Here is a 26,697-nt window from a genome sequence, read left to right on the forward strand (position 1 = left end):
GATCTGTAGTACCATATTATTCAGACTTTGCCACTTTCCAAGGTGTCTCATGCTTCTGAATTACCTGGACACCTAGCTACAAGTTGTGGTGAGCTTTTCCGATAAAAATGTTACACTGAAACCCTTTGATGCTTGTGTGCAAGGGAAGGGATGGAATTTGGATTTGCTGAAGTGTGAGTGCTCGCAGCTAAAACTGAATTTGGCTGCTGTTGTCCTTTGAATACATATGTAGACCGATACTATATATTCAATGAAATGGAAGAAAACAACCCCTGCATTTAGGCACTGAGAACTAACAGATTAAAAAAAAAAAATTAATTCTTTATTAGTGCTACTTTAATTCTCTATCTGTATAATGGATATAAAAATGCTACCTTGCCTTGAAGGAGTCTTATAAAATACATTAATTCCTAGTTTGGAGCTGTCTAATATTATTTCAATCCATGTCTAAAAAAAGTCTGAAGAAAGTGAGTCATTCTTACTGGTGAGGTCTTCAATGGAAAACTATATATAAGACATGGACCCACACACAGAATGATAAAGGCTAAAAAAAGAAATATCAGCAATCTTATTTTGTAAGTACCATCCATCCCCCTGCACTGAATTAATGGATTATTCAGAAATGTAATTATACTGTGTGTATGATGACAGGTAGAACATGTATCCTGGGGTGAAGGGTGGGTAGCCAGTGTTGAACAGTCTTCATCCTGGTATTTTGTAGCTTTGTGACTTTGCAGCATTCCTTTAATGTGTAGTGATCAGCAGCTATTTTCTATTTTATGCATTAAAGTAACTTTTCCTTTTAAGAAGGGGTACTGAAATCTAGAAATTATATCAAGTGAAGTTACAGTCTTCCACAATCTTGTGTCACTAGATCAGAAACATACAGTTTTATTACCCAGTTTGTTGGTAGCACTTGTCTGATTTGGACCCAATAGTAGAGGAAAAAGAGACCAGTGAGCCTCACAACTGTGCACCAAGATCATTAGGAGCATTTTTTATCCAAAAAAAAAAAAAAATTTTGCTTACAAGGAAATCTGCAAAGCATCAGTAAAAGAACTGCTTTAATTTGGATAGGGACAGGCCCAGAAGACTCCTTAAACGTTAGTTGTTAAATGCAGTGTCCTTCTATACGAAGGGGATTGGTGGAAGTGCTCTTCACAGTAGCATCAGGAAGAAGGATGCCAGACCAGCTGGGCTGACTTGCCTGAAGGTTTCCTTAGGACTGAAGGAAATGAAATAATAGAGCATCAGATTATTGGACTCTGACAGTAGATATCCTAACATGAGTACTTGGAAAATCAGCTGTGTAGCAACATTCCAGAATCCCTTCCATAGTGTTTTGGGGCTGGATCAGTCTGTGTATGGTATTACTACCCTAAAAATATATCAAGCTGTCCTCTTATTAATTTTGAACATTGCTAATTCAGATTTTTAAGAAAATGCAGTACATCTATGGGAATAATCAATCTCTCAGACAAAGAAAAACAGAACAAGTTTACCTTTGTATAGAAGATTCGCGAAACCAAATACTATGTGATATGCAGCAGGGATAATTCAGAGTTCTATATAAAGGTGTTAGGACTGTCTGTATGAGACCAATATGTGACTTTTAAGTTTCACAGCTAGTACTTCCTTTGGCTGGAGACAAGTTACAGTTCAATTTCTGAGAGCAGGCTTCTTCAAATGCATGGATTATTTTTCTTATATTCACTGGTAAAAAAAGATCATGCCTGCCATTATATATGTCAGTAATTTATGAATTGGTATTAAAATATCATGTTGTGTGAGTATTTGTAAGTTCTGACTGCTCAGTTACAGGCAGAAAACACAGCACTATGGTGGTCTAATTACTGCTTTTGTGTTGTATCTGAGATAAACAATACAAGAATATTTGCAAAAGAGTGAAAAATGTGTAAATAGGGCAGAGAATATGAACAGAAAGAAAGGTCACAGTATTAGAACTGTATCTGAATACAATATGTGGATTGGGAATAAATTCCACAGGGGGAATAAACAGATATGAAGGGATGAAGGGAACAGAAAGTAGAGAGTTTATGGTTTGGCTCACAGAGCCAGAAATCTAATTTTGCATTTTTTGGTTTATTTATTCAATGTGTTTGTTTATTTTTACATTACAGAATTATAAATGTTATTGTTCAACGGCCAGATACTTTAAAATTGTGGGCAAACTGTTTTGATGCCTGTGGTAATTAGTATTTTATATGAGATCCAGTCAATAGCTACACGGGACTTTTTTTAGGTTTGGGGTCACGGTATTATTGGTGACATAGCTAGACCATGCTACATGAAATGCGATTGTTTAATGCTATAAATATATCGCCATGGGTTGACAAGGATATATTAAGAAATGTAGTGATTGAGTGATTGTATCAGTGGCTACCCAGTTGTTTTTGAAAATGGAACCTTTAATTTTTAGACAAATTTAGCATAAATAGAATGTCTTTCCCTCATTTTTTGGGCTTGTTGTCCAGTTATACCTCATTCAAGTGTTTTAGAGATCAGTCAGTAAAGGACAGAGATTGAAATACCCCTTCATGCATAGAAGGTATGCTATTCATAGGGACCTTGACAGGCTTGAAAAGTGGGTCCAGTGAACCTCATGCAGTTCAACAAAGCCCAGTGCAAGGTTCTGCACATGGACTGGGGCAATCCCCAATATCAGTACAGACTGGAGGAGGAATTAGGAGCAGCCCTGCAGAGAAGGACTTGACTTAGGGATACTGATAGATGAAAAATTGGGTAAGAGCCAGCAATGCACACTTGCAGCTTAGAAAGCCAATCCTGTCCTGGGCTGCATCAAAAGAAGCGTAGTCAGCAGGTCAAGGGGGGGCAGTTCTCCCACTCTGCTCCACTCTAGTGAGACCCCACCTGCACACAGCTTTGGAGTCGCCAGCACAAGGAAGACCTGGAGCTGTTGGGAGTGGGTCCAGAGGAGGGCCATGAAAATGATCAGAGGGCTGGAGCATCCCTCCTATAAAGACAGGCCGAGAGAGTTGGGGTTGTGCAACCTGGAGAAGAGAAGGCTGCAAGGACACCTCATTGCAACCTTCAAATATATAAAAAGGAGGCTTATAGGAAAGATGGAGGGAGACTTTTTACCAAGGCCTGTAGTCACAGGATAAGGGGCAATGGTTTTAAACTGAAAGAGGGTAGATTCAAACTGGATATAAAGGAGAATGCTTTTTAAAATGTGTGTGGTGGGACACTGGAAAAGGTTGCCCACAGAAGTTGTGGATGCCTCATCACTGGAAGTGTTCAAGATCAGGTTGGCAACATGAAAGATGTCCCTGCCTATGGCAGGGGGGCTTGACTAGATGATCTTTGAAGATCCCTTCTGACCCAAACCATCTGTGAATCTGATTCTATAGAATCATAGAATCACAGAATCATTTAGGTTGTAAAAGACCTTTATGGTCATTGAGTCCAACCATAAACTTAAGGCTGCCAAGTTTACCCCTAAACCATGTCTCTCAGTGCCACATCTTTTAAATACCTCCAGGGATGGTGACTCAACCACTTCCCCACGCAGCCTGTTCCAGTGCTTGATAACCTTTTCAGTGAAGAAATTTTTTCCTAATATCCCATCTAAACCTCCCCTGGTGTAACTTGAGGCCATTTTCTCTCATCTTAGCACTTGCTACTTGGGAAAAGAGACTGACACCCACCTGGCTACAACCTCCTTTCAGGTAGTTGTCAAGAGTGATAATGTCTCCCCCCAGCCTCCTTTTCTCCAGACTAAACAACCCCAGTTCCTTCAACCACTCCTGAAAGGATTTGTTCTCTGGACCCTTCACCAGCTTCATTGCCTTCTTTGGACACGCTCCAGCACCTTCAGTGTCTTTCTTGTATTTAGGGGCCCAAAACAGGACACAGTAGTCGAGGTGCAGCCTCCCCAGTGCCGAATACGGGGGGATGATTCTAAGTATCCTTTCTTCCACATAGTCTGTGAACTTCAGCCTGTCATCATAATACAGTTTTGAAGGTATTATAAAGCTCTTACTTTATTTCTTGTGGAATATATCATCCCAAAGTTTATTTCTAAGGCTCGTCCAATGCTTCTGCCATCTCTGCAACGCATAAAAAGAAATAAACTTTGCAGTTCAGAGATGACTTGCTACAATCTAGAAAAGGATGGTAAATCAGCTTCCTCAGTTGCTAAAGAGCAGCTGAGTCTTACGTATCCATTGAAATCTATGGTGGATTTGTATTTAGCAAAATCAGGTCTTCTGCCTGCTATATATCCAGCACTTAGTCTCTAGTGTAGCTAAATGCCCATATGCTTAACTTTAAATTAGGCCAAAGATGAGACTGAAAAAAATTATATAAGACAAATTATTTATGTATTTTGCTTTTCTGGGCACTTTTGGCCACTAGCAGAGTCACTGAACTGGTGAGTTAGAGAGACCTTTGATCCCACCTAGTATGGTCATCCTGATGATTCTTGAGAACTACAGCCTTGGTTCAGATTCTCTAGCATGTTTCTGAGGAGTGTCTGCCTGCTGCTGAGCATAGGCTTCATGGTGCAAACTAGTCATTCTTGAAGTTGCTACATATGAAGCAAAATGCACCCTGATATGATGCCGTAGTCCCTGCATGACACACAAGATGACCAGATGAATGATAATTAGTCCTTTATGAAAATAGGAAAACACATCTCCCAAATCATTACCAGAGAACAATAGCACATGTAGTGACATAAAGCGCATGGGATCACATCACAGCGATCTGCTGGTTGCCATGGTGACGGGAGTGGGCCTGCAAAGCCAGCCACCCGGCTGCTGAATTGGAAGGGATAAGAAAAACACAGCCCACTTCCCATGCAAAATGAATTACAAGAACAAGCAAAGGAAGAAAAGAAAATTGTCAACCCTTAATCAAATGTTCTTTTATTTTTAGAAAGGGTTTGAAGAAAATGGATTCCATCTCTGCTTACCTTTTGGGCTTCAGAGACCTGGCTAGTAGTAACTCTGCACATACTATGGAAATAAATCACAACGGTTTGTATAAGAAAAATCATATGTAACAGAAATCTCATCTATGTGCAGTGGGAGATGACAATACCTTATTCGATCCTATTCGTTGGGCCTGCCTTAGCAACCAAAATCTGTACAAATACATTAAAATAGGTCTCAACGTAACAACTGTATTTAGCAGACAAGCCTGACTGCATATTTTCCCCACACACTTTCAATTTTGACCTAGAGAAAGTTAGTATATTCCAGTTCCTTATTAGCTTACAAGCTCTCTTACCTTTTACTCTTTCTTCAGCACTACAGATCCAAAGCAGCATGGTGGAACATGAAATGCATTTAAACATAGCAAATCAGTGACACCTAGAAAACACCCTTCATTTTTCCACTATTTCTCATTTGGGGAGCTGCTTCATATTTTATTATATTTAGTAATATTAAAGAAAGCAGCAAGTTCCATTGACCTACCAGCCTCCGTTTACTAGCAGCTAGGTGCTGAAAATACTGTGGGCACCTTAAAGTTGGGTAGTGCCTTCATTTAGCAGCACACAGAGTGGACTCCAAACAGCCAGATAAGGCCTCAAGACCATATTAAAAATGCAGTTAGGTGCAGCAGTGGTGAGCATCACCACGCTTGGCTCTACAGTTCCTGCCTCTGGGAGTGGTATCCCCGCAGCTGAACTAGGCACACAAGACCCTGCATAACCTAATAGGAAGAGAAAGGCAATTCAGAAAGGGGTTTACAATGCTAAGCGGAGGAAGCCTGTAAGGTGCTCCAAACCAGGCATTATATCTGAAAGTTTTGTCCTCCCTTTGAAGCCTTGCATTAGACACCATTTGGAGGATGGATTTCCCATGCTGCTCCCTGGATCTTGACATCCCAGTCATCACATTAGGATGAAAACAGCTGGCTCACTGTTTTATTTCAAGTTACAGTATGCACATGAGTCTGTAGCTCAGAAGTTAGGATACTTGGTTGAAATAAATAGAAAGTCCTGAATTTTTTAGCTTTTTCCCCTGCTTTTTATATTTGGCAGCCACTGCATGTAAACCAGAAACATTTCTAGCAACAGCACAAGACTGATTTACCACAGCCAGCTGTCACTGGTCTAAAGGATAATATTCCTTTCTGGCTTACTGACTAAACTTCACAGCAATTTAGTTTCAGCAGGACAAGTGAATGATTCCTCATTATTCCCAGAGTGCCCTTTCATATCAGTTGTTGCATAGCTTGCCATCTTTTAAGGAAATTCAAGTTTGAGAAAGATAATGCGAATCGGATCTCCTGTCTTCTGCATGAATCCCCTAATAGCTGGACTGTGCTATGGGAAAGAAAGATAAAGCCATTCTTCCTCATTCCGTCACATTTTTAAGAAAAAAACATCTGCCAATTTGTGCTGTGCCTCTGTGTTTCTGCCTTGGGCATGCTCTGAGACTTCCTACCAGATCAAGCTCTGATGGCATCTAAGAGGATGAGCCTGCTTTCTAGACTCACTCAAAGGTCTGGCATGGTTCCTAAGCTTCTCTGTCTGCTCAGAACAGACAGCTCGAACACTGGGCAGCCCAAAGGTAAAGCTGCTGGTGTGAGCCATGCTCAGCTACAGGCAGGAGATGAACAAGCACTTCCAAGACCTCAGCTGTAATTTTGAGGCATAAGTGTGTGAAGGCTTAAGCATTTTCTTGAGCATGTGTTTTCCTTGCTGGTATTTCACAGACTCTTTCTGTGAATAAACTATTTTTAAGACATGGATCCTGCTCAGAATTTTGCAGTCAAAGTCTTTGACTCTGTGTTTTGTACTCTCCAGGCTGGTTTGGATGGCTGGCATTTTAAACAACGTGACTAGGGTTGATAAAAATGTGAGCTAAGAGATACTTCTCTGTGACACTCTAGGAGGTGAATAGTTTTTACATTTATTTCAAAACCATTGGTGTTAGCTCCAAGGTTATATAGAATTCCATGTTAGATGCAGAGCAGGTATTCAGCATTTTTGTTATGTCTGAAAATATCATGTTTGCCCATTTCTGCACTCCCCAAATTTACACACTTAATGCAGAAAGGAATATTTTGCTGAGAATTTAGAAGTCTGTTAATTAGCTCACAGTAATATTGATTTTAAAGTGGGTCCCTTGAGAAATTTGGCATCTAAGCTAACTAACATTTATCTCAAGTAATCTGAATAATGGTACAATATAGACTGTCTGGAATTTTCATTACTTGAAGTGAAATTATCTTCACAATATACATTTAAGAGATTAAGATGTAATTTAGGTAAGAATTAATAATTATTTTATTGAATTGTTATGACTAAATAAGCAGACAGAGTTGGGTCAACAGTGTTAGTAATTAAGCAGGCCAAATGCGACATCAGAGGTAATTTTTTCAATTGCCACCTTATCTGTGCAGCTAATTTGCATGTGACAATTGTGTTGGTTGTAATGAATCAGTGCTACAAGGAAGATGGGATAAAAATAGCAGGAATTCTTCCTACAAGGATCCTTTTCCCAGCTATCAGTATTATTTAATTGTCACCATATTTTAATTAACTATTACTGTTGTGTGAAAGGTCTCTGACTACATGCTTATTTGAATATCAATATTTGAAAAGCTTTTGATGGCACTGGTTACTTCAGGTTCACTTCTGAAACAGCTGAATGTGAACCAGAGAGAGATCTTTAAAACTTCAGTAGAGTGGGACTCCAGTCAGTTTAAAATTCACCTTCTATCTTTATGCATAGTTTGCAAATGAGGGCTCTGAATTGGATGTCTAGGAGTGAAGTGGCCTTTTTTTAGTTAACATTTCAATAATAGTTTATTATTACCTCCTGACTAACTGACAGTAACCTGGAAAACTTTCTTCCAGTTTTCTCTTTGTTTTTGAGGGGGTTTTAATTGCTAAAAAAGTCATAAATATAAAGGCTGACAATAGAGCAAGGTGTGGATTGAGAATGAGTGTGAGTATCACTAGTTTAAAAGCAAATTAATTTTGGAAAAACATATCAAATTATTATTTTGTAGCATGCTTGGTCCTTTCTTCCTAACATTTTATAATCAATTGTTTTCCCCCAAGGCAAGATTTCATGCTTCTGCAGAGGATTTTTGTAACATAGTCTTATCAGGTTTGTAGGTGAAATAACAATTTCTGCAGTATCTCCAGGAATCTGATAAATCTTGCTGACCTGAAAGTACAACTTAGGCATTTCACTCAATAATCATTCTTACAGATCTTGTTTTCATGTTAACAGTGGCAATACTAGTGAGAGGCAACCTTTCCACTCATACCGAAGCTTGCTGAATTCTGGTCGTTTGCCAGTTCTTGTTTGGAAATGAAACATGTGACACATTGCCTGAAATTTTTGCACTAACAAGAGGCAGTGTTCATTACTGAAAGCTACATTTCTTCTGTCATTTCTTCCAAGTCTCTAAGAACTAAGGTCTTTTTCTTTGTGGAAAAGCTATGTTGCAGTGAAAATTTATAAACCTTCTGGCATATGATTTAGACGATGAAAAAGAAAAGTTCTGGTTATGCAATGTGTCCTTAACCACATTGTGAGATGCCTGTACTTTGTTCCCAGCCAGCCAGTTTAGATGTCAACTATTCCAAGGGAATCCAGTTTGGAAGGATATTAGGATTAGGTGGGTGAGCTGCAAAGTAATTCAGACTGAGGAGGGGGCTGTTTTAAGGGAGCTGTTGAGGATGTGCTTATAACAGTCCTTGTTCCCATTAGTACCAGGTGCTTGATCTCTTCCTTCCCAGTGGAAGGTGGTAAGAAAGAACAGAGTTCTGCAGTGCTGTTGGTCTATTTTCTATCTCTGACTTCAGTCTCCAAGCATGTATAATGGAAGAACATTCCCATCTGCTCCTACCCTGCTCCCTCCTCTCTTATATCTGAGAGAGCAGAGAATAATGGTGCTCTCGGATACTGCAGCTAAGTGTACCATCTTCCATATTCCCTTTTTTCCTTTCTGTGCCAGGTCATATTTCCAGCAGACCTGTAAGCCCAAGTGTGAGGCCTGTTGCCACAACTGCATTCAGATCCCCCCAGCTGTGCTCCTACAGCGTCAAGTTCCATTCAGCGAGGGTGAGATTCAGTGCAGTTCACGTTGGTAGAGATACTGGCAAGGCACTTTTGAACACCCACCAGGCCTTGTCTGTGATACACCGTGATCCTACCCATTGCTATGTGTTAGGTGCCACTTGTACCACCAGGATCCCTACTGATCTCATTATGTTGATGATGTGGCAGATTACTACATGGGTGGCTGGGAGAGGGCAAAGGAGAGCATAAAGTGCTCCATGCAACAGGAGTGATGCAAGCAGCAATGCTGCCCCATCAACACTATACTCACCTCAGAAGTCATCTTTCCCTTACCCACACCAACCCTGTTCTTGGGCAAAGCAATTTCCGGTACACCAGAAGCACAAAAAAATTAAGTTGTTGCCACCTCGCATAGCACTTGGCACCTCCAGCTGAACTTGGTCTCAATAATGGCTGCACAGCAAATTAATTCAACTTAACCTGGTGAGCAGCAGCTCTGGCACCAGATGTACTGCTTTTCCTCTGCTAGCTGACTTAGCTGAGCATAGAAAAAGCTGGTTCAGTTGGCATTGCCAGCCTTTAGCCAGAACTCTCCCCAATCTTTTGCTTCTTACTTATTCTTATTTCTTCTATTTCTTCAATCTTTTCTTTGTAAGGGAGAAAAAAACCTTGAATGCAAAATTAATTTGTACTGTGTCTTTTTTCAGTCAGTTTTTACTCCATTTACATAAAGTGATGCATATGCATTTGCCTCCCTGTTGAGGGTTTTTTCCCAGAACTTTGCAATGAAAGTGTATGAAATCACTCTCTAACCTTTATCCTTTATTCGGTTTTCAATCTGTCAACCAAGATGAAGAATAATAATAAGACCAAAAAGCATATGCAGGTGGTTTGTTGCCCACAGTCCATCTCTTCCAACTTCAGTGGTTGAGTTTTCAGATAAGTCTAGTGATTAGTGATATACCTGCCAGCTGGTTTAAAGCTTCTCTACTATTTTACTTAAGTGAGAGAATCAGGCATTGGAATTTTTCACCACAGGTCTCCAGCACAGAAAATATATGAAGGAAGATTACAAACATAGATACAAAAAGGAGGCAATGAGAAACATACAGTCGTGCCTGCTATCCTATATGTTCTTCTAATCACTAAAGTTTATCTTCAGGGTTAAATCTTCAAACCACTTTTGTTCCTGCAGAATGTAGGATGCGCATTGGTCTTTTTTTTTTTTTTTAAGAATTTTAAAAATTGTTCTCATTTGATAGTAGATGAATTTGTCAGTAAGTTTATGAATCTTTTGCTTTGATGGGATTTTAGAGGTTCTTTGAGCTGTTTAATGTATTAAAATTAGACTATTTTTATTAGATTTTTTTTTGCTCTAGATCTGACATATCCCAGATTAAATTGTTTTCTAAAGATTCCATATACATCTATCTGTACTCACATACATTTGGAATCTAGTATTAGTCTAATCCAGCAATTTTGGGAAATAACGTATTAACTTTAGGGCAACTGTATTTAACTTTATTGTTGACTGTATTTAACTTTAGGGCAACAAAGCTGGTGAAGGGTCTGGAGCACAAGTCTTATGAGGAAGAGCTGAGGGAACTGGGGTTGTTTGATTTGGAGAGGAGGAGACTCAGGGGGGACCTTATTGCTCTGTGCAACTACCTGAAAGGAGGCTGTAGGCAGGTGGGGGTAGGTCTCTTCTCCTAGATAGCAAGCGACAGGACAAGAGGAAACCAGGGGAGGTTTATGTTGGATATGAAGAAAAATTTCTTCACTGAAAGTGTGGTCAGGCATTGGAACAGGCTGCGCAGGAAGGCGGTGGAATCACCATTCCTGGAGATATTTAAAAACCACACAATTGTGCTGCTTCAAGACATGGTTTAGTGGTGGACTTGGAAGTCCTGGGTTAATGGTTGGATTTGATCTCAAAGGTCTTTTCCAGCCTAAATGATTCTGTTATTCTCTGATTCTATAACTTCAGGTGGAGAGTGCCAGAGGTGATTTTGTGTGGAACAACCCAAAAAAATGCCAATGAAGTATTTCTCTCATAGAGTACCATTATGTACTTTGTTCTGAACCTATTTATAGGAACTATCTCAGATTTTGGCAACATTTCTGGTTTTTTAAAATTGTGTTGTTTTTCATATGCCTCCAGTCTCCCACATGCAGAGTCATTTTTCCTTCCTTCTTGAGCCCAACTGTTCTGTGAAACTACTGCCTCCTTACTCAGGAGATTGGCTTCCTGTATTGCTTACAAGGAAAAAAGATGATATTCCTGAGAGCAGTGCAGAACCACAAAACCCACGGTGGGTGGGAGTGGGGGGGTAGGGGGGAGTGGGTCAGCTACCCTTTTTCCTAACTGGAGCTTCAGAAGCAGGTTCTTTCTAATTCATAAGTAATACTTATGAACTAACAAGACAGGAATTTCAACATTGTAATCTGAATCTGTCCTAGTATAAGCAATTTTTATATATTCTTACTGCTTTAATTTCAAGAAGTTTTCCTTCCAAAGGAAAGAATATTGCATATAGCCTGAAGTTTTCCTATAGACTTAAGAAACTACAATATCACAAAGCTTCTTATGATTTTATTACATAATAAAAGCATAATAACCCCAGTAGAGATTGCTGGCCCATATTTCCCGTTATAAGAACCTGTTTTGTATGTAAACGAATCGAAGATAAATCTTTAGCTCAAATTCTCTAGGCATCTACTAGAATAATTTCTTTTTGGTGAGTTTTCAGCTAATGTAGCTCAGCTATTTTTAAAGCTGAAATAACGTGAAAAGACAACCTTGCATTCATATTAATTGTAATTACATTTACTATGTCATCTCTGTAAAGTTAATTGAGGTTAAATTTGGCCCAGCTTATAATAAAAGTGTGCATAGCAGCTAAAAGCAGGGAGAGAATTTCTCCTCGTCTCTGTTCTGCCACAGAGGGAAGGTAGGTTTTCCTCACTCGCAATGTAGGAGCCTGTGGAAGGAGACTAGAGTAGCACAAGAAGAGTAATCAGGTAAATAAAGAATCAAGGACTAGGATTAAGGGGAGAATGGAAGCTGACACCAAGGAGGTAGGAATATGGGGGGACTGTTTCTTTCTTTTCACAGATATGACTGCAAAACAGAAGCAGCTTTCTACTACTATCAGTTTACTCCTCTATGTTAAGCAATAGTGGATTATAGTGAGTATCTAAAGTTTCCTGGTTTGCTCGTGTGGAAACATGAAGAGCTGGTTCAGCTCCATGGCAGGAGACAATGAAGTCTGATTTACAGGAGAGATAAGTGTCTGCTGCTGACTCTGACGGGAACACACAGCAAAAGCTCCAAAACCTGAACACATTGAAAGACCAGGTTGTTGACTACTTAGGCTGGGAACAATGACGCAACATCAATTCCGGACTTCCCAGAGTTTTAAATATTTGATTTTGTAACCTTGGCATACTTTTAAAAATATGTAATATCAACTGCAAAGAAAAAAAAAAGTAGTAATATATAAGGAAAAAACATCAGTAAAGAATTAATAAAATAACACTTTCTCTACTATGCAGCAACTATGGGCAAATAGACGGGATTATTCCTGTGCTAAGTGTTAGTTGGATTGGGTTTTAAACATTGCAATATTTGAAACTGGATGTCAAGGTTACTGGCACCAGTAAACAGTGTGAGGTTGCCCAGTGACAAGTACACCATGACTGTGCGTAAACATCATGCAGCGATGAAAGGTGAAATCTGAAAAACAGTAAGATGAGGTGAAAGCAATAGCTGTAAAGACAATAATTGCATTTGTTAAAATTAATAAAAATGTATAGCCTTTGTTTTGGACTGGATCCTAAGTTGGCTCAGTTTCCTTAAGTCCATTTATGCTAGCTATTTCCAGCAGCTGAAGAATCCAGCCCAAAATGGAAGAATTTTTTCCCCAGTTCTTCCCATAAGTTTACAGCCTCCCTTAGGTCATTTAAAGGAGAAAGGAAGAAAGGGGAAGTTATATTTTGTATGTATTTACCAGGGGGATGAAGGAGGTATTAACCCCACCTCATCTCTATCACAGTTTGCACAGCCTGTGCTGCGCGCACTCTTACACCATGTGATCTACTTAAACTGGCATGATTGCACAGCTTCTCCCTTTAGAGCAGGTCTCTGTCTGCCCCTGTTCTGAATGCTGCAAACAAATTCTTTCAGGATATGATTTGCAGACTTGTAGCCTTAAATTATACCACTTACCATGAAATATAATTTTAAATGTAATAGCTTTGCAAAGTTTGACTTAAAAAGATATCCCCTAGATTTTGCAGGATGCTGTACAGAGTAGCTCTTGACAGTCCTCAAGAGTACATCTGTAAACTAATCGGTCCATCTGAAGTAAGTGAAGATTTAGCAGCTGAACAGGGTGAGGTATTGCATATTCCAGCGTGCTTTTGAAAGCAAGCCATGTTGCTGTGGGACGGGAGATTTGATATTCAGAAAGAATTTGTTATTAAGCCCTGATTCAGCAAAGTATTTAAGCATGTTCTGTTATGTGCCTATTAGCTTTTCATTTTGCTGCTGCTTAAGAGCTTCACTGAGTCAGAAGCAGCAAGCCAAATGGAAAGGTGGAGTGAAGTTTTTGTGGTTTTGCTCACATAAAGCCTGTTCCAGGAAGATGTTAAATCAGTACAAATAATAATTCTTCCTTCTAGCAAACTGATGTCATGAGACTCCAACAGAGGTAAGGGTTCAAGAAAGGTCATCTGTTTTTTTGCAGATTTTGTTTGCAATTGTAGTAGTTAGAAGCTTTTTAACAGTATTTGTTGTTTTTTTTTTAAGTGAGGTTTTCTCTGAAATGAGGTATTCTAGAAAATGGAATACAAGTTTGCCAGCCTACTTTGAACTATCTTGATTTGATCCCTGGCTGAAATTCCCTTTTTTGAGCTACTGTTGTGCTTCATGTGATTCCAAATAATCACTGCCTGATAATCAAGTAACTCAACCTTCAAATGCTGAACTTACTATCTAGGTAGTGTCAAACTGCTTGAATTTAGGAGTCATATTATGCTGTTTGTGTAACTATAGGTCCTCTCCTACTGCTAACAACTCCTAAGAATAGAGGCTTAAATTGTGGGGGCTCATTTTATAGAACTTTTTGGGCCACTATTTTATGTATTGTTTGAACAAGTGGTCTTTTTCAGCTGTTTGCTTGTTAGGAATTATTTGACCTGCCCACAAGCAGGGATGTAAGAGCAGTGACTTTACCTGTTAGGATTACAAAGTTTAGGGGCATGGGGACTGTATGGGGTTTGTTGACAGCGTTCCCTTTCTTCACCTTTTCTAACAAGGAACTAAATAATTTTATCCTCAATGACTCTTCTCATCTTATTCAGTGTTAAGTATTTTCCAGTCTGGAGAAAAACAAACATCATGTGTAGCTTGGTGAGGTAGGAGCAGAATTGAGGAGCTTCTGAACATTTCTATAGTCTTGTCCTTCGTTTCAGTTAAATGAACAAAGGTTCACATCTGGTATTTAGCTTGCATGAGAACTCCAATTTCTCCACTGGCAGTGCTGCCAGCAGTATGGTAATTGCCCCTGACTTCAAGCATCTTCCACCATATTTTGTCATCATGAGAATGAATGCAATCATCAGTAGTTTATGATTCTTATCAGATACTATAAGTTAAGAAAAGTGTTTTCTTTTAAATGCAGCAGAAGGACTTGTTTCAGGCTATTGAAGGCATCTGTTATCTTTTCATTTTTATTTCACTTCTTTTTTCATTTTTAGGGAAGCAACGTAATGGAAGACCAGGATCTCCTGGAAATAGGAATCCTTAACTCTGGACACAGACAGAGAATACTCCAAGCAATCCAGCTTCTCCCAAAGGTATAGTTTCTGTCATTATCCAAGCATGGGAACTAACAGTTATGGCTTTCATGTTATTTAAAACACTTTTTTGAATGGAGGTAAACATCTCTCTACTGTTTTTGTAGACATGTTTTTTGCATATGCAAATGTGGTATAAAGTAATGTCATTGCATTGGACTCACTTTATATAGATGTAATAGACAAAGTGAAGGAGAATAAAATACATAATTTGAAGTGATGGCTGTTTAGAATTTATTTTAATTATTTTTGGCTTTTCAGTCTGTTTTTGGACTGTCATTGCATATGTGTGAATGGGGTTGTCAATGAATCCCAGATGTTTGTCTTTACATAGCAGTTGGCCGGGAAACACTTTGCCCCTTATGTAAGTACTCTTAAAAGCCTTGAATGAAACGTTGTTTTCCTAATACCTTCATTTCATGTAAGATGCAGAGGCTTCTTGCAGTTTCTGTGTTTGATTTGCTACTGTGTACATGAATTTTGCTTCTCAGCTGTGGACAGAGTACATTGCAGTCATTTTTCCGATCATTTTTGGTGCTAGACAATTTAAACTATAAATCAGTGATAGAAAGGGATTCTTCTTACATTTTGCACACCAGAATATATCAGTGGAGGCTTCTACTAGCATTCCAAACAAGAAAGATAGTGGGCCTAGCATGAAAACTTACTGTTTGATTTTGGAAAACTGTTTAAAGAGAGTGAATGAGGGGAAATAGACACCAGTAAGGCTTAGAGGGCTGCCACATGTAATGCAGATACTTAATGCAAGATATTAGGGCAGAATAAAACCTAGTGAAAAGTACGTGGAATGTTCTGGAAGCAGCATGTGTAGAATGGTTGAGGTAAATAGAGATTAGTCTGCTTGCAGTTTGTTAATACTGGAGAATGAGCATGAAGCTGACATTGCTGCAAGAGGCTTTTTGACGCATTAAGGCTTACTGGATGGATCACTTGTAAAAGACAGCAAGGGATTTTTGTATGGGAAAAACATGAAGTTGTGAACAATTTCCCTGACAGGATGCATTGGTCAATCCATATACACTACAATATGAGTCTTTGCTCTGAAACACCAAAGATAATTAAAGACAATAATATTCCACATACCTTATTAGACAAGTGAGATAAATGGTAGAAGTCATAGGTATATAAAAGTAGCATTTGATGAATTACAAGAGATATTCAAGGTTTAACTATAAAGTTATTACTTTTTCAGCAATGCTGTTATTCAAACAGAATTTTTTAATCTTAATCCCTGCTCTTAGCCAATGATAGATTTTCTCTATTTTTCATACTTCTTAGAGATCAGCTTTCTTGTATTCTTGTTTAAATTTTTCAAAATTAATAAATAGATTGTTAATATATCATAGTTTTAGCACTATCTGCACTCTAACTGATGTTTATGAAAACATTGTTAATAACACCTGCTTTTGTGAAGTATACTAATGCTGAGACCAGATTCTGACTTAAAATTCCAACTGAGGTCTTTTTAAAATGTGCTTAATGTGAGAAAAGAGGACAGAATCAAGATTTAGAGATACTCCTGAAACCAACTGAGGACAAGATGGTTATGCAGTTACTTGGAAGAATCACTATCTTTGGAACCAAAGATAATTAATAAAGAATGGCTTGACGCATGGGCTGAATTTTAGCAGCTTCCCCACTGAGCTAGAGAAAACGGTCCTTAAGGACCACATTTTTAACATGTCTTTGATGCAACAATGTTACACCAAAACACAAGCAGTCAAAGCTGAAGCTGTGTGTCACATTTCTTCGCTTAAATGACTCAGCAAGGCAAGAGAGCTTACACAGTAAAATACATAATTTCCTATTCAAAACTGAGTTCTTTTGAAGGCACAGCTGTCAGAATAGTTATGGGGCCCAAAAACTGGGATCATGGTAAGTTTTATCTGATGTAACCAACACTTGCTGTATTCACAACAGCTTGCTGAAGATCTAAAAAAATTTTCACATCCTGCATGGAACCATGAAACATTTCTGGATATCTGTGGATAAGTTCAGCTCTGTCATCATGCATTCAAAATAGTGAATACCATCTAAATATTTTAAGATCTCAAACCGTAATTGGATTCTCACTAATTTGAATTTCATATAGATAAAAATTCTTTTAGTTAGTTTTGAACATCTACCTGTTTTCTGTTCCTCATGTAATTTAAAACTTGATGACTCCTTGTGTTTTAGTACTTAATAACATTGCTGATGATGTTATTTTTTAGTTTTACTATTTATGTTTTGTGTCTGTGATACTTTTTAACTCAGATTTTGAGGTGGAAATAAAGTGCATTAAAAAACAACTATGGAACAACACTTCCTTAGAGCCATATACTCAGACAGTATTGAATAAGTTGAGGGTAAAAATGAAGTAACAAATCTATTGTCAAGGTTTTTAAATACTCTTTTTTTAAAAGCTTTTTTTGTTATTCTCATCAATATTCATCTCTGCAGCTGAAAATGCAACAGGCATTTAGTGGCTGAAAAGAAAGACTTTTTTTCACTGGTAATTGCTGGCTTCCTAAAGAGTGATGAATTTCTATATTTCAAACATGCATAGCCTATTTAAGAACGACTTTCTAGAGCTCGAAGGAGTCTTAAATAGGAAAGAACCCCACATATCTGTCCAAATATAGATGAATTAATCATTGTAGTTTCTATGAACTGTTTAGCCAGTGTAGATAGGTATGTTTACCCAGATTTCTCAAAATATTTTTCATTGCTGATTCTTTATTTGAGAAGGTAAACCTGTATGTTTGTAAAAGTTCATCAAAATCAAAATCTTTCAGTTAGATTTCTGCTTTTCAAAATACCCTTTATTCTTGTTGGATTAGAGCTAGTAGCCCAAATGCTCATCTTGCACTAATGCAATTTAAGTTATTCAAGTTTCACATTAATATTAACTACAGCACTTTATGGCTTATTATTATTAGATAAGGCTAAGACACTCCAGTAGAAATATCATTTGTAAAGTTAATTCTTGAAATGGAAATACTTTACACATGACATCACTCTTAGAGCATATTTCGTAGCAGAGATTGATACTGCATTTAAGATTTTATTGTGTGAAAAGAAGTAAATCAATAAATGTTTAGAGAAGGATTTTATGTGTTTTATTAAAAGGAAGTTCAGACACATTGGGAGGTAGAGATAATGTCTAAAAACTTACTGAATTTGCAAGTACGAGGACTTGAGAAAAAAAATTGATACTGAGGAAAAGAATGTGTGCAGGGTATGCTTCATTGTCTAAGAAAACAGTAGCAGTCACAACCTTAATTTTAGCCACACTTAAGTGACATAGGAAACCTAAGGAGCATTGTCAGTTTATTTTGGCATCCAAAACCTATGTGCAAGTGATTTCTCAATGGGTTCCTCAAAAACTAAAAAGGTTTTGAAAATGAGAATCATCCTAGCTTATCTGAGAACTTAGATAAGAAAAAAGATCTGGTTTGTGTGGGATGCTCAGTGTATGGCTCCTTCTCCCAGCACATAATGGGAACACATTCTCTCATTTGACAGATGGAAGAAGGATGTTAGCTGAAAGCAGGTTTCTCCTGGTTTCACAGCTATTCTTAAAGTGTGCAGCTTGTTCCTCCCTGCAGTGCTTCCTTCTTGTAGCAGTGGTGTGCAGGCAGCCAGCCTCACCAGCCAACAAGTAAGATATGAGCAGGCTATAAGCCTGTGCTCTCTGTGAGTAGTGTTATATGAGCAGTAAAGCTGTGCTTCCAAAAGTGTGGGATCTATTACTCATATGTAACACTTTTGTGCAAGCACAGTAAGTCTGGCATTTAGGAAAACAGAACTACCAGGCATGTGCACATTAACTGTGCTGTGTATGTAACAGAGAAAGACCACATCATATGTTTGCTAGTGATATATTGCTATTGGCTTAGACATCCCAGAGCTTAGCAAGCTGGTTTGAATCCTGGTGTTTAATTCTGTCATTTAGCACAGGTAAAAGGTAGATCATTCTAACTTGCATTACTAAAGACAGTGTCAAAACTAAAAGATGCTGCAAAGTGGTACCATAATGTTTATGAGTCTGGTTGTGACTCCTTGGTTCTGTTCTGCTGGCAGTGAAGATGAAAAACAGCATTGATAGGAAGTGCTTTCTACCCTGCTTCCTGATACCTCTGGGAATTATTTTCCTGGTTTGGAAGGAGGCTGCTCACTTGCTCATTACACTGCTGATAAGACCTTTGACCATGAGGACAGAAAAAGGTGTTAGAATCTGGCATAATACATGAATTTTTCAACTCTGAAACACAAACGTGTAGTCTACGTTATGTAAGTAATGCAGCAAAATAGGAATGGATCAGTAAGACACAACAGTTAGATACATCCATGCTATACTTTGGGGTGTTTACTTCAGTACTTCAGACTAGCTTTAAACTAGCCCTATAGACCAAATATCCCCTCCATGCATGTGCTTCAAAAATGTCTTATGAAAGCAGTCTCACTAACATATTCCTTCTTAACTGACCCTACCAGTGAGCCTGTCTAGATATGATGTCCTGTCATTTATCTGTATCATGTAGATAACAAGTAGCATGTCACTGGTCCTGCCACCATTGCCCATACAGTAAGTCTTACTTCTTTTCCTGCTTCTTTTATACTTTCTTATTTGGATTGGCTCCACAATCCCTATTGGCTGCTCTAAGAATAGCAGGCAAGGAAATATGCTATGTGAGAGGAAGCACTATCCTCTTTCTATGGCAACTAGACTAAGAGGACAACCTGAATGAGCTGTCTTAGACTTTCTGCACATCCTTTTGTCTGAGAAAGAAGACATGGACAATTGCTTTCTGGGAGTCTTTGCTGGTGTGGCTGTTCTGCCCCAGGTCTTCACCCTTCATATATTCATGGGTTCCATAAGGGCCACTGATAGGATCCACATTCCCATCTGCAACCTGTGCAGAGGCAGCTATAAACTACAAAGACTACCACTCAGTTGTCCCACCTCTTTACTCATTGAGGCATGTCTATGAACATATTTTCAGGTCATCAGAAGGACTTCTGATACACATATGGTCCATAATTCCAGTGCTGGATTCAGAGGAACAGTAGCATCTTCTCTATGGGCAGCAATAGCATTAGCAGCATCCGGGTACCACCTGCATCATAGGAAGTGCTATGCACCCACTGCATCACCAGTCATGAGACCATACATGACTCGAGCAAGCACCCAGTTTAACTGTAACTCTGTCACATGCTGTGTAAAAGGAAACTGGGGCTTTTGCCATCTGCCTCCAAGATAGCAGGCTGCATGGCAGACTGGACACAAGTATTTCCAATGTTTTCCCGAAGTACAGGTCTGGGCTGTGCAGAGCACAGCTCCTGTGAGGACACAGTGAAGTCTTTTTAACTTTTTATGAGACTGAAATAGCAAAGAGCAGTTTCTTCGACACCTGTAAGCACGGCCCTCTGTTCTCTTTGAATCTTCTCAGAGCATCAAGGATGGCACTTATCTCCAGGCTGTTGCACATTCACAGATGAAGGGAAGACCAATGAGGATTGACTGGAGTAGGGCAAGGAAAATATGACTAACTCTGAATGTCTTTTGCAGTGTTTCAAATGTAATGGGAAGATTACAAGGAAATTGATCTCTGTTTCCTTGTGTCATTGAATTTCTAGGCCCACTCCTACCTCCACACAAAGGGAGTGAAGATGTCTTTATGGCCTCTGAGGCTTACTGGCTTCACCTATTCACTCCTCAATGGCACTGGGTTGATAGATGTGTTTATTCTGCCTGCTGTTGTGTGGCTGTTAATTTCTGTCCCCAGTGCTATCTGGAAACTACGCAGGCCGTTTCACTATAAAAACAATTCCAGTTGGAGTTGCTAGAAGACAGTTGGTGAGATGGGAGGAATGAAAGGCTAACAAGGCCTGTGTAAGTGACTGCCTCGACTTGGGGAGGAAGGAGGAGTAAGACCTAAACACAGCTGAAGAGTCAGGGCTGACTAGGTCAGAGGGACTTTTCTATGTTCCCTCTTGCCAAGAAACCCTCCTCTATGTCCTCCTCCCCCTCCTCCAGAGAGAAAAGAGCTTTTGTTCCATCCTCTCCCACTCTTCATCTTCATGATTCATCTCTCTCTGCCTTTGGTTGACACAAACCATTCAGAGAATGACTCTCCCCTTTCAGTCTTACAATGGGCTGTTAGTACCTTGTATTCAAGACATTGTGCCCCAGAGGGTCCCCAGCTGGACCTCTTCAGTCTCAGAAACTATCTCTGCCTGCACAGCATGCTGTGGTCAAGTTCTTTATAGCTGTCCACATGCAGATGTTCAAAGGTCTCCAGAGAGGCACCAAGGTGGCCTCTGGAGATGCCATGAGCAGCCCATGGTTTATAATCCCTGCTACCCAGCCCCAGAAAACAGGTTTGCTAGGGGAGACATCCAGCATTAAACAAAAGCTAAATATTGTAGCGACCAATAACACAAACATTTTCCTGAGGGCTGGTACAGCCCACCATGGACTAGCAATGACAGAAACTGGCTGGTGTGGCCTATCAAAACAGGCAGGAGCAGCACTTGCAGTTGTGGGAAGAACAGAAGAGGTTCCAGCAGTCACCACAGTCTCTTGCAACTTGAATATCTAGAAAGGGTCTGCAAGAATGAGATGCATGAATGCCTAGCCACAGAAGCAGCATTTCTTCTCAGGATTAGCCCTGCCTCCTTCTTCATCTGTTTCTGGTTGCTTCTGCAGCTAACCTACCAGTCACTGCACTGAAGCATATTTAGACACCTCTGGACTCCTCACAGCAGTCATCCTGATACTGACACCAGATTATCTTGCTATCAGGAAGCTTTCAACTTTCTTACAGCACAGGTTGATGAGCAGCATCATTTCCTTGGGGCTCTAGTTAACACCCTATGGGATTTGCTGTGAAGCTGAAGAGACTGATGGGGTTTTTGACCAGCACAAAAGGTAACATTAGTAAAAGATGGATGATAATAAAATCATTGTAGAAGCAAAAAGAAATTCAGCAAACAGTGTTTTGAACAAGACAACAGAAAGTGAGGCAATTAAACCAGAAAAAGTATCAAGGAAGGAAAGGATGCAAGTCATGAAGAGTTAAGGGCAGATGTCAGCAAATACAAAGATATATCTCCACATTTTGTTGTGTGTTCTCTCCCACTGAAAGACTCGGTGGTAAAGTTGTCAACCGCTTGATTCAGATCTTTGTGTCCCTGTTAGGGGTTGAAATGTGTTTGGTGCATGACTGGTGCACCAAATCTTATGGTCTATGTTGCAAAATAGAGACAATCATCAAGTTACTTTTAAATCTGTGGCACCAAACCATAGTACAGTTGGGCCAAAAAGGTCACCACTAGTTCAACCCCTGAGTGGGATAAACAACTAAAGGTGCAGTTGATAGCATCTCATCTAAAGTAAACCAGGCAGAGCTACTCAGGATCCAGCACAGGATGAAAGTTTAACTTTGGAGATGTCAGTCTGTGGTAATATCCAGTTTTTGAAAGCATGCCTGTCAATCTGTAACTCTATGCACTGAAGTACCAACAAATATCCACAGGACTGCTTTTAGGAATTATACTCATAGAAACTCATGAGATCAAAGGCCATAGCTTCCACCAAGTCCACAAATTCCAGATTTAGTTCTTCTTAAGATTACAATACATGCAACAGAACTGTCCTGAATTGCATAGACCATCCTCAGTAACACTGAATGAGACCTGTTCTTCCCTGGTCCCAGACATTTTGTCTGTTGAAGAACTAGGAAGTCTTTGCAGTCTTCTGGATTTAGATCTGTTTAAATTTTTACAGAAAATAAATGTGCGTGTGCATCTATTTGCCTTTAAATTCAGAAGACAGATTCCAACTGCAAAAAACATAGAAAGAGTACCTATTGCAATGCTTGCAATCTTAGGTAGGAAACTCTGAACCCAGTTAGTGGTATTCTGGATTCACCATCAGGGCAGGATTCTGAATCAAGCAACACTGTGAAGTGTACATGCCTGTACTGTCTTTTTATAGACTTTCTATATACTTCCACAAGAAGACGGAAGGCTTTTGATTAGCAGAAAGAAAAGTCAAACATTAATAGAACACAAGCTTCAATAGTTAACTTATTAAATGCGTGACAAGGTAGACAGATTAGAAAACCAAAAGCTTTATATACAGCTCTTCCTCACCCATTGCGTCTTGCAGGCAGGTCCCTGCTTTCACTCAGTGCCTTTCTCAACGGGAGCAAATGCAAAGTCTTCTCAGCTCCTTAGGGAGTTGTGCCCATCCCCTGTGAGAGCTGCCTCTCTTCTGCTGACTGCAAGCTCAATTTCTGCACAGGTGCTGCAGGCACCAGCTCTGTGTGGTGCCCCTGTGCCAGCCAGGCCCTCTGGTCTTCAGAAGTGTCACTCTTCTAAACCCTTTATTTCACTGCTGCAGAGGAGGAATGAGGCCCTCTTCCAACAACGTGGGTCCAACTGATCACATTTGTAAAGTACATAATATATAACAGACAACTCACAAAGACAGGGAAAAAAGAACTGATAACTTCCCCATTACAATCCAGAATTATTTAGATTGGTAGTTGATAGTTCCATACAAGTTTCCAAAAGTGCTGCTTAAATCTCTTCGATAAGACAGCAATTTAAAAGCAAGCAAGGTCTTTTACAACCAAAATGATTCTATGATTCTATTATATGCTTGCTAAGAAGGTCTTTCTTGCAAAGCAACACAAGTGTAAATTCACTGTAATCATAGCCATCACTTAAAAAGCTGTGAAAGTCAAGTCATGTCTTTTTCCTTATACAGCAGATAAAAAGTTTGATTCTAACACACACAGTGTTAAGATCCACCAGATAGCAATATTACCTGTAGAGAAAATAGCATTAGTTCCCCATCTGTCTGAGAGTATCAGGGAAAACCAGTAATAGTTTGTGTTACTGAATTCACCTTGATGCTTCTTGTGCATATGTAATTACTTTGGAGCTCCGTTCATGTTTATTTGACTATCTTTCAGAGACAAAAACTCAGGTACCTTTTATCCTAATGTGAAATACTGTATAATTGTAGCAGTGATGCACCTGTAAAAAGTCTATGTACACACTCTCTTGTAAAGGATTTCTCAACCCGTTAGAATGCTACTTGACTCTACTATTTTATTATGAGAAACAGCTCTTTCTAGCTTCTGCTTTCTATTCATTCCGAAGGAACTGATACTAGTGATAGATCAATAGGACCCTGGAGAGAAATCTCCTATGGTTTGTGTCTTCTTCCATGCCTCGTTTATATAATATTTCCTTAAACATTTCTCTTTCTCTAAGTCCTATGGGCTCTATTCCTAACCTTTTCCATAGTCAGCATGCTGAAATTGTCTGCAGTGAAACAGCTAACATTGATACTGTTCTTTAACGATAACAACTGAATGAACTAGTAGCAGTGTCTGCGGAAGAACAATACTGCCCCTGTTTAGGAGCAGTTACTACTTGAAATCTGTAATGACTTGAAGCTTAGAGATTTTATACTGCTCTGCATCAAATAGTATGCATGTAGCTGCTTAGACGTTTGACACCACTGGTGCATGTGTGGTAGCTGGTGCAAAATGATTGAAATATTGTACATGGAAGTGAAGTCAGTAGGTAGGAAAAAAATCAATCAGCAAATAACATCAGCAAGAAAGGCTACAGGGTGCTAATGATCTGTGAAAGAAGTCTAAGATCATGGAGCAGTATAAAAATTAAAAAAAAAAAAAAAATAGTTCAAGAGCCATGACCTGTTAATCCGGACCGGGATAAGATGCAGTTAAACTGGATCTCTAGCAGCACATCCAGACAGCTACTTCAAAGTGGTCTGGGTTTTTTTTATTTAAAAACTACATAACATTTTATATGAAAAGCAGATACTATTAATGATACTATCACATCTAGATTACCAATCTGTCTGTCAATAAATATTTGAAAGGAAAACATTCAGCCAGCTATGAATGACAGTTAGTAAACCAGTTGATGTTATTAACAGACAGGACAAAACTTTCCATACAGGAGGATGGATTCTGAAAGTTTATTAATTTTCATATATTAGACACATTTTAGAAAATCTGTTTTAGATAGAGAGTGGTTCTTGGTTCATGACAAAAAAAATACTGGTTTTGTGCTGAAACTGCTTGCAGATACTCTAGTTCTAGGATTAATTTTCTGTGATAGGAGCAGCAGGAGGGGGCTGTCCCTCCAGGGCAGGTGGGCTGGGAGCTGAGGGGAGGCAAGTGGGGCAGGCAGGGAGCACCAGCACAGGGTGGGTGGCCAGGGATGGTGGCAGTGTTCGTGAACAGCCACAAATCCAGGGCAAATCCACAGGGACGAGGGTGGGACAAGGTCAGTTCAGGAGGGTGAGCCGGTAGGTGAGGATCAGCAAGGTGCATGTCCAGGCACAGATGTACCTACAGCATAGCTTGAGCAAGTGTCAGGGACCTGGATCTGAGTTTACATGCAGCTCCGGTGGAAGGTGGGGTGGCCTTAACCAGGCTTTTCACTGCTCTTTCTTACACAGGTCTGGTCCAAGGCTATGCAGCTTCACGATCCCCGTTGTGGCCTTGAACACAGGGAGCCAGATCTCTGGGACAGGGAAAGGGAAAATGCTTGTAGAGCCTGCTGCTGCCCAGCAACAGGCCTGTGCATTTCATGTAGGCTGTTGAATGACCTGATGACAATTTTATCTACTGGCACCAAATCCAAAGAGTGAAATTTTCACGTTTCATCTCTTCTGAGCCTCTTGCTTACTGGATTGTTCACCTGTGCTTGCTTGCCTGCCGCCCTTTGCAACACACAGTAGTAGAGTGACATCTATTTTAACAACCCTTTTGACAGAGATCTCCAGTGGGAATTGAGAATTCAGAAACTTCCCATGCTGTGTTTGCTTTTCACAAAGGCTGATGGGTTACCAGAATTACAGACCAGACTGCACAAGTTTTCTCAATCAGCAGGGTAAAAAACAAACAAACATGTTAAAATCAGGATTTATTAAACAGAAAGATCAAATAGTAATAAACAAAAGAAATTATTTGCATAATGTGCCCCTTCTGGATACGCTGAAAATTGTTTTGAAGGTGCTTCACTTTTCTATGTTAGGGAAAGGAAACAAAAAATACCTTCTATCTTTCATAAGTCATGAGTTCCCTGTGGGATCTGTACACCTTCTTCATGTCTCCTCTGTATTACATTTTTTTGTTCTTCAGTTTATTGGATCCTTTCTTTTCAAATGCCTGTTGTTTAAACATACCTAATTTCGAATCAGTTCTTGAAATAAGCTTCCCAGGAGTCAGTGCTCCGAGGGTCCTACAATGTTTTTGCAGTCTGCTGGACAGACTAGTGTCAGTCTAAAATTTGAAGTAAGTCTGAAGGACAATGAAAGAAGAATTTGCCATGCTTTTCACATCTTAAGAATTTCATTCTAAATTAGGATGAAACTAAATTTCAAAATGTTAAGTTCAACAACAAATTGAACTCTCACTTTCTAGTGACTCCTTTGTTACAGAACTGACCTGAAAGGTGATGATTCCCATTGTTAATTATGTGATTTATCTTGTCTCTCTTTTATGATTTAAGATAATGATTTCACTATATCATCTAAATATTTCCATTAAGATTTTATATCCAACATCTGCAGCAAAAGAGCAAAGAGTAAACTATCATATCCACAATGCAGTGTGCCTGCATCTCTCTCTCCGATACTGCAGGAAACCAAGATCAAGATCATGACATGCTGGCTTTCTGCATTTGAACAGACAGATCAACGAACACTACTGCAGTTTTCAAATGCAGACTATATTTTTTTTCCTCT

At 39.3% G+C, this 26,697-nt stretch overlaps 1 protein-coding gene across 7 annotated transcripts in view; it reads left to right on the forward strand.

The window, feature by feature from the left end:
- Nucleotides 1-26,697, forward strand: part of ANKS1B (ankyrin repeat and sterile alpha motif domain containing 1B) — a 441,694-nt gene that overhangs the window by 254,900 nt on the left and 160,097 nt on the right. For all 7 annotated transcript variants that reach the window (XM_037390597.1, XM_037390600.1, XM_037390599.1 and 4 more), the window contains exon 16: nt 14,793-14,891. In XM_037390597.1, the coding sequence (XP_037246494.1) occupies nt 14,793-14,891 (99 nt within the window). The remainder of the gene's footprint in view (nt 1-14,792; nt 14,892-26,697) is intronic.

Source organism: Falco rusticolus, chromosome 5 (genome assembly GCF_015220075.1).
Source record: "Falco rusticolus isolate bFalRus1 chromosome 5, bFalRus1.pri, whole genome shotgun sequence".
Lineage (NCBI taxonomy): Eukaryota > Metazoa > Chordata > Aves > Falconiformes > Falconidae > Falco > Falco rusticolus.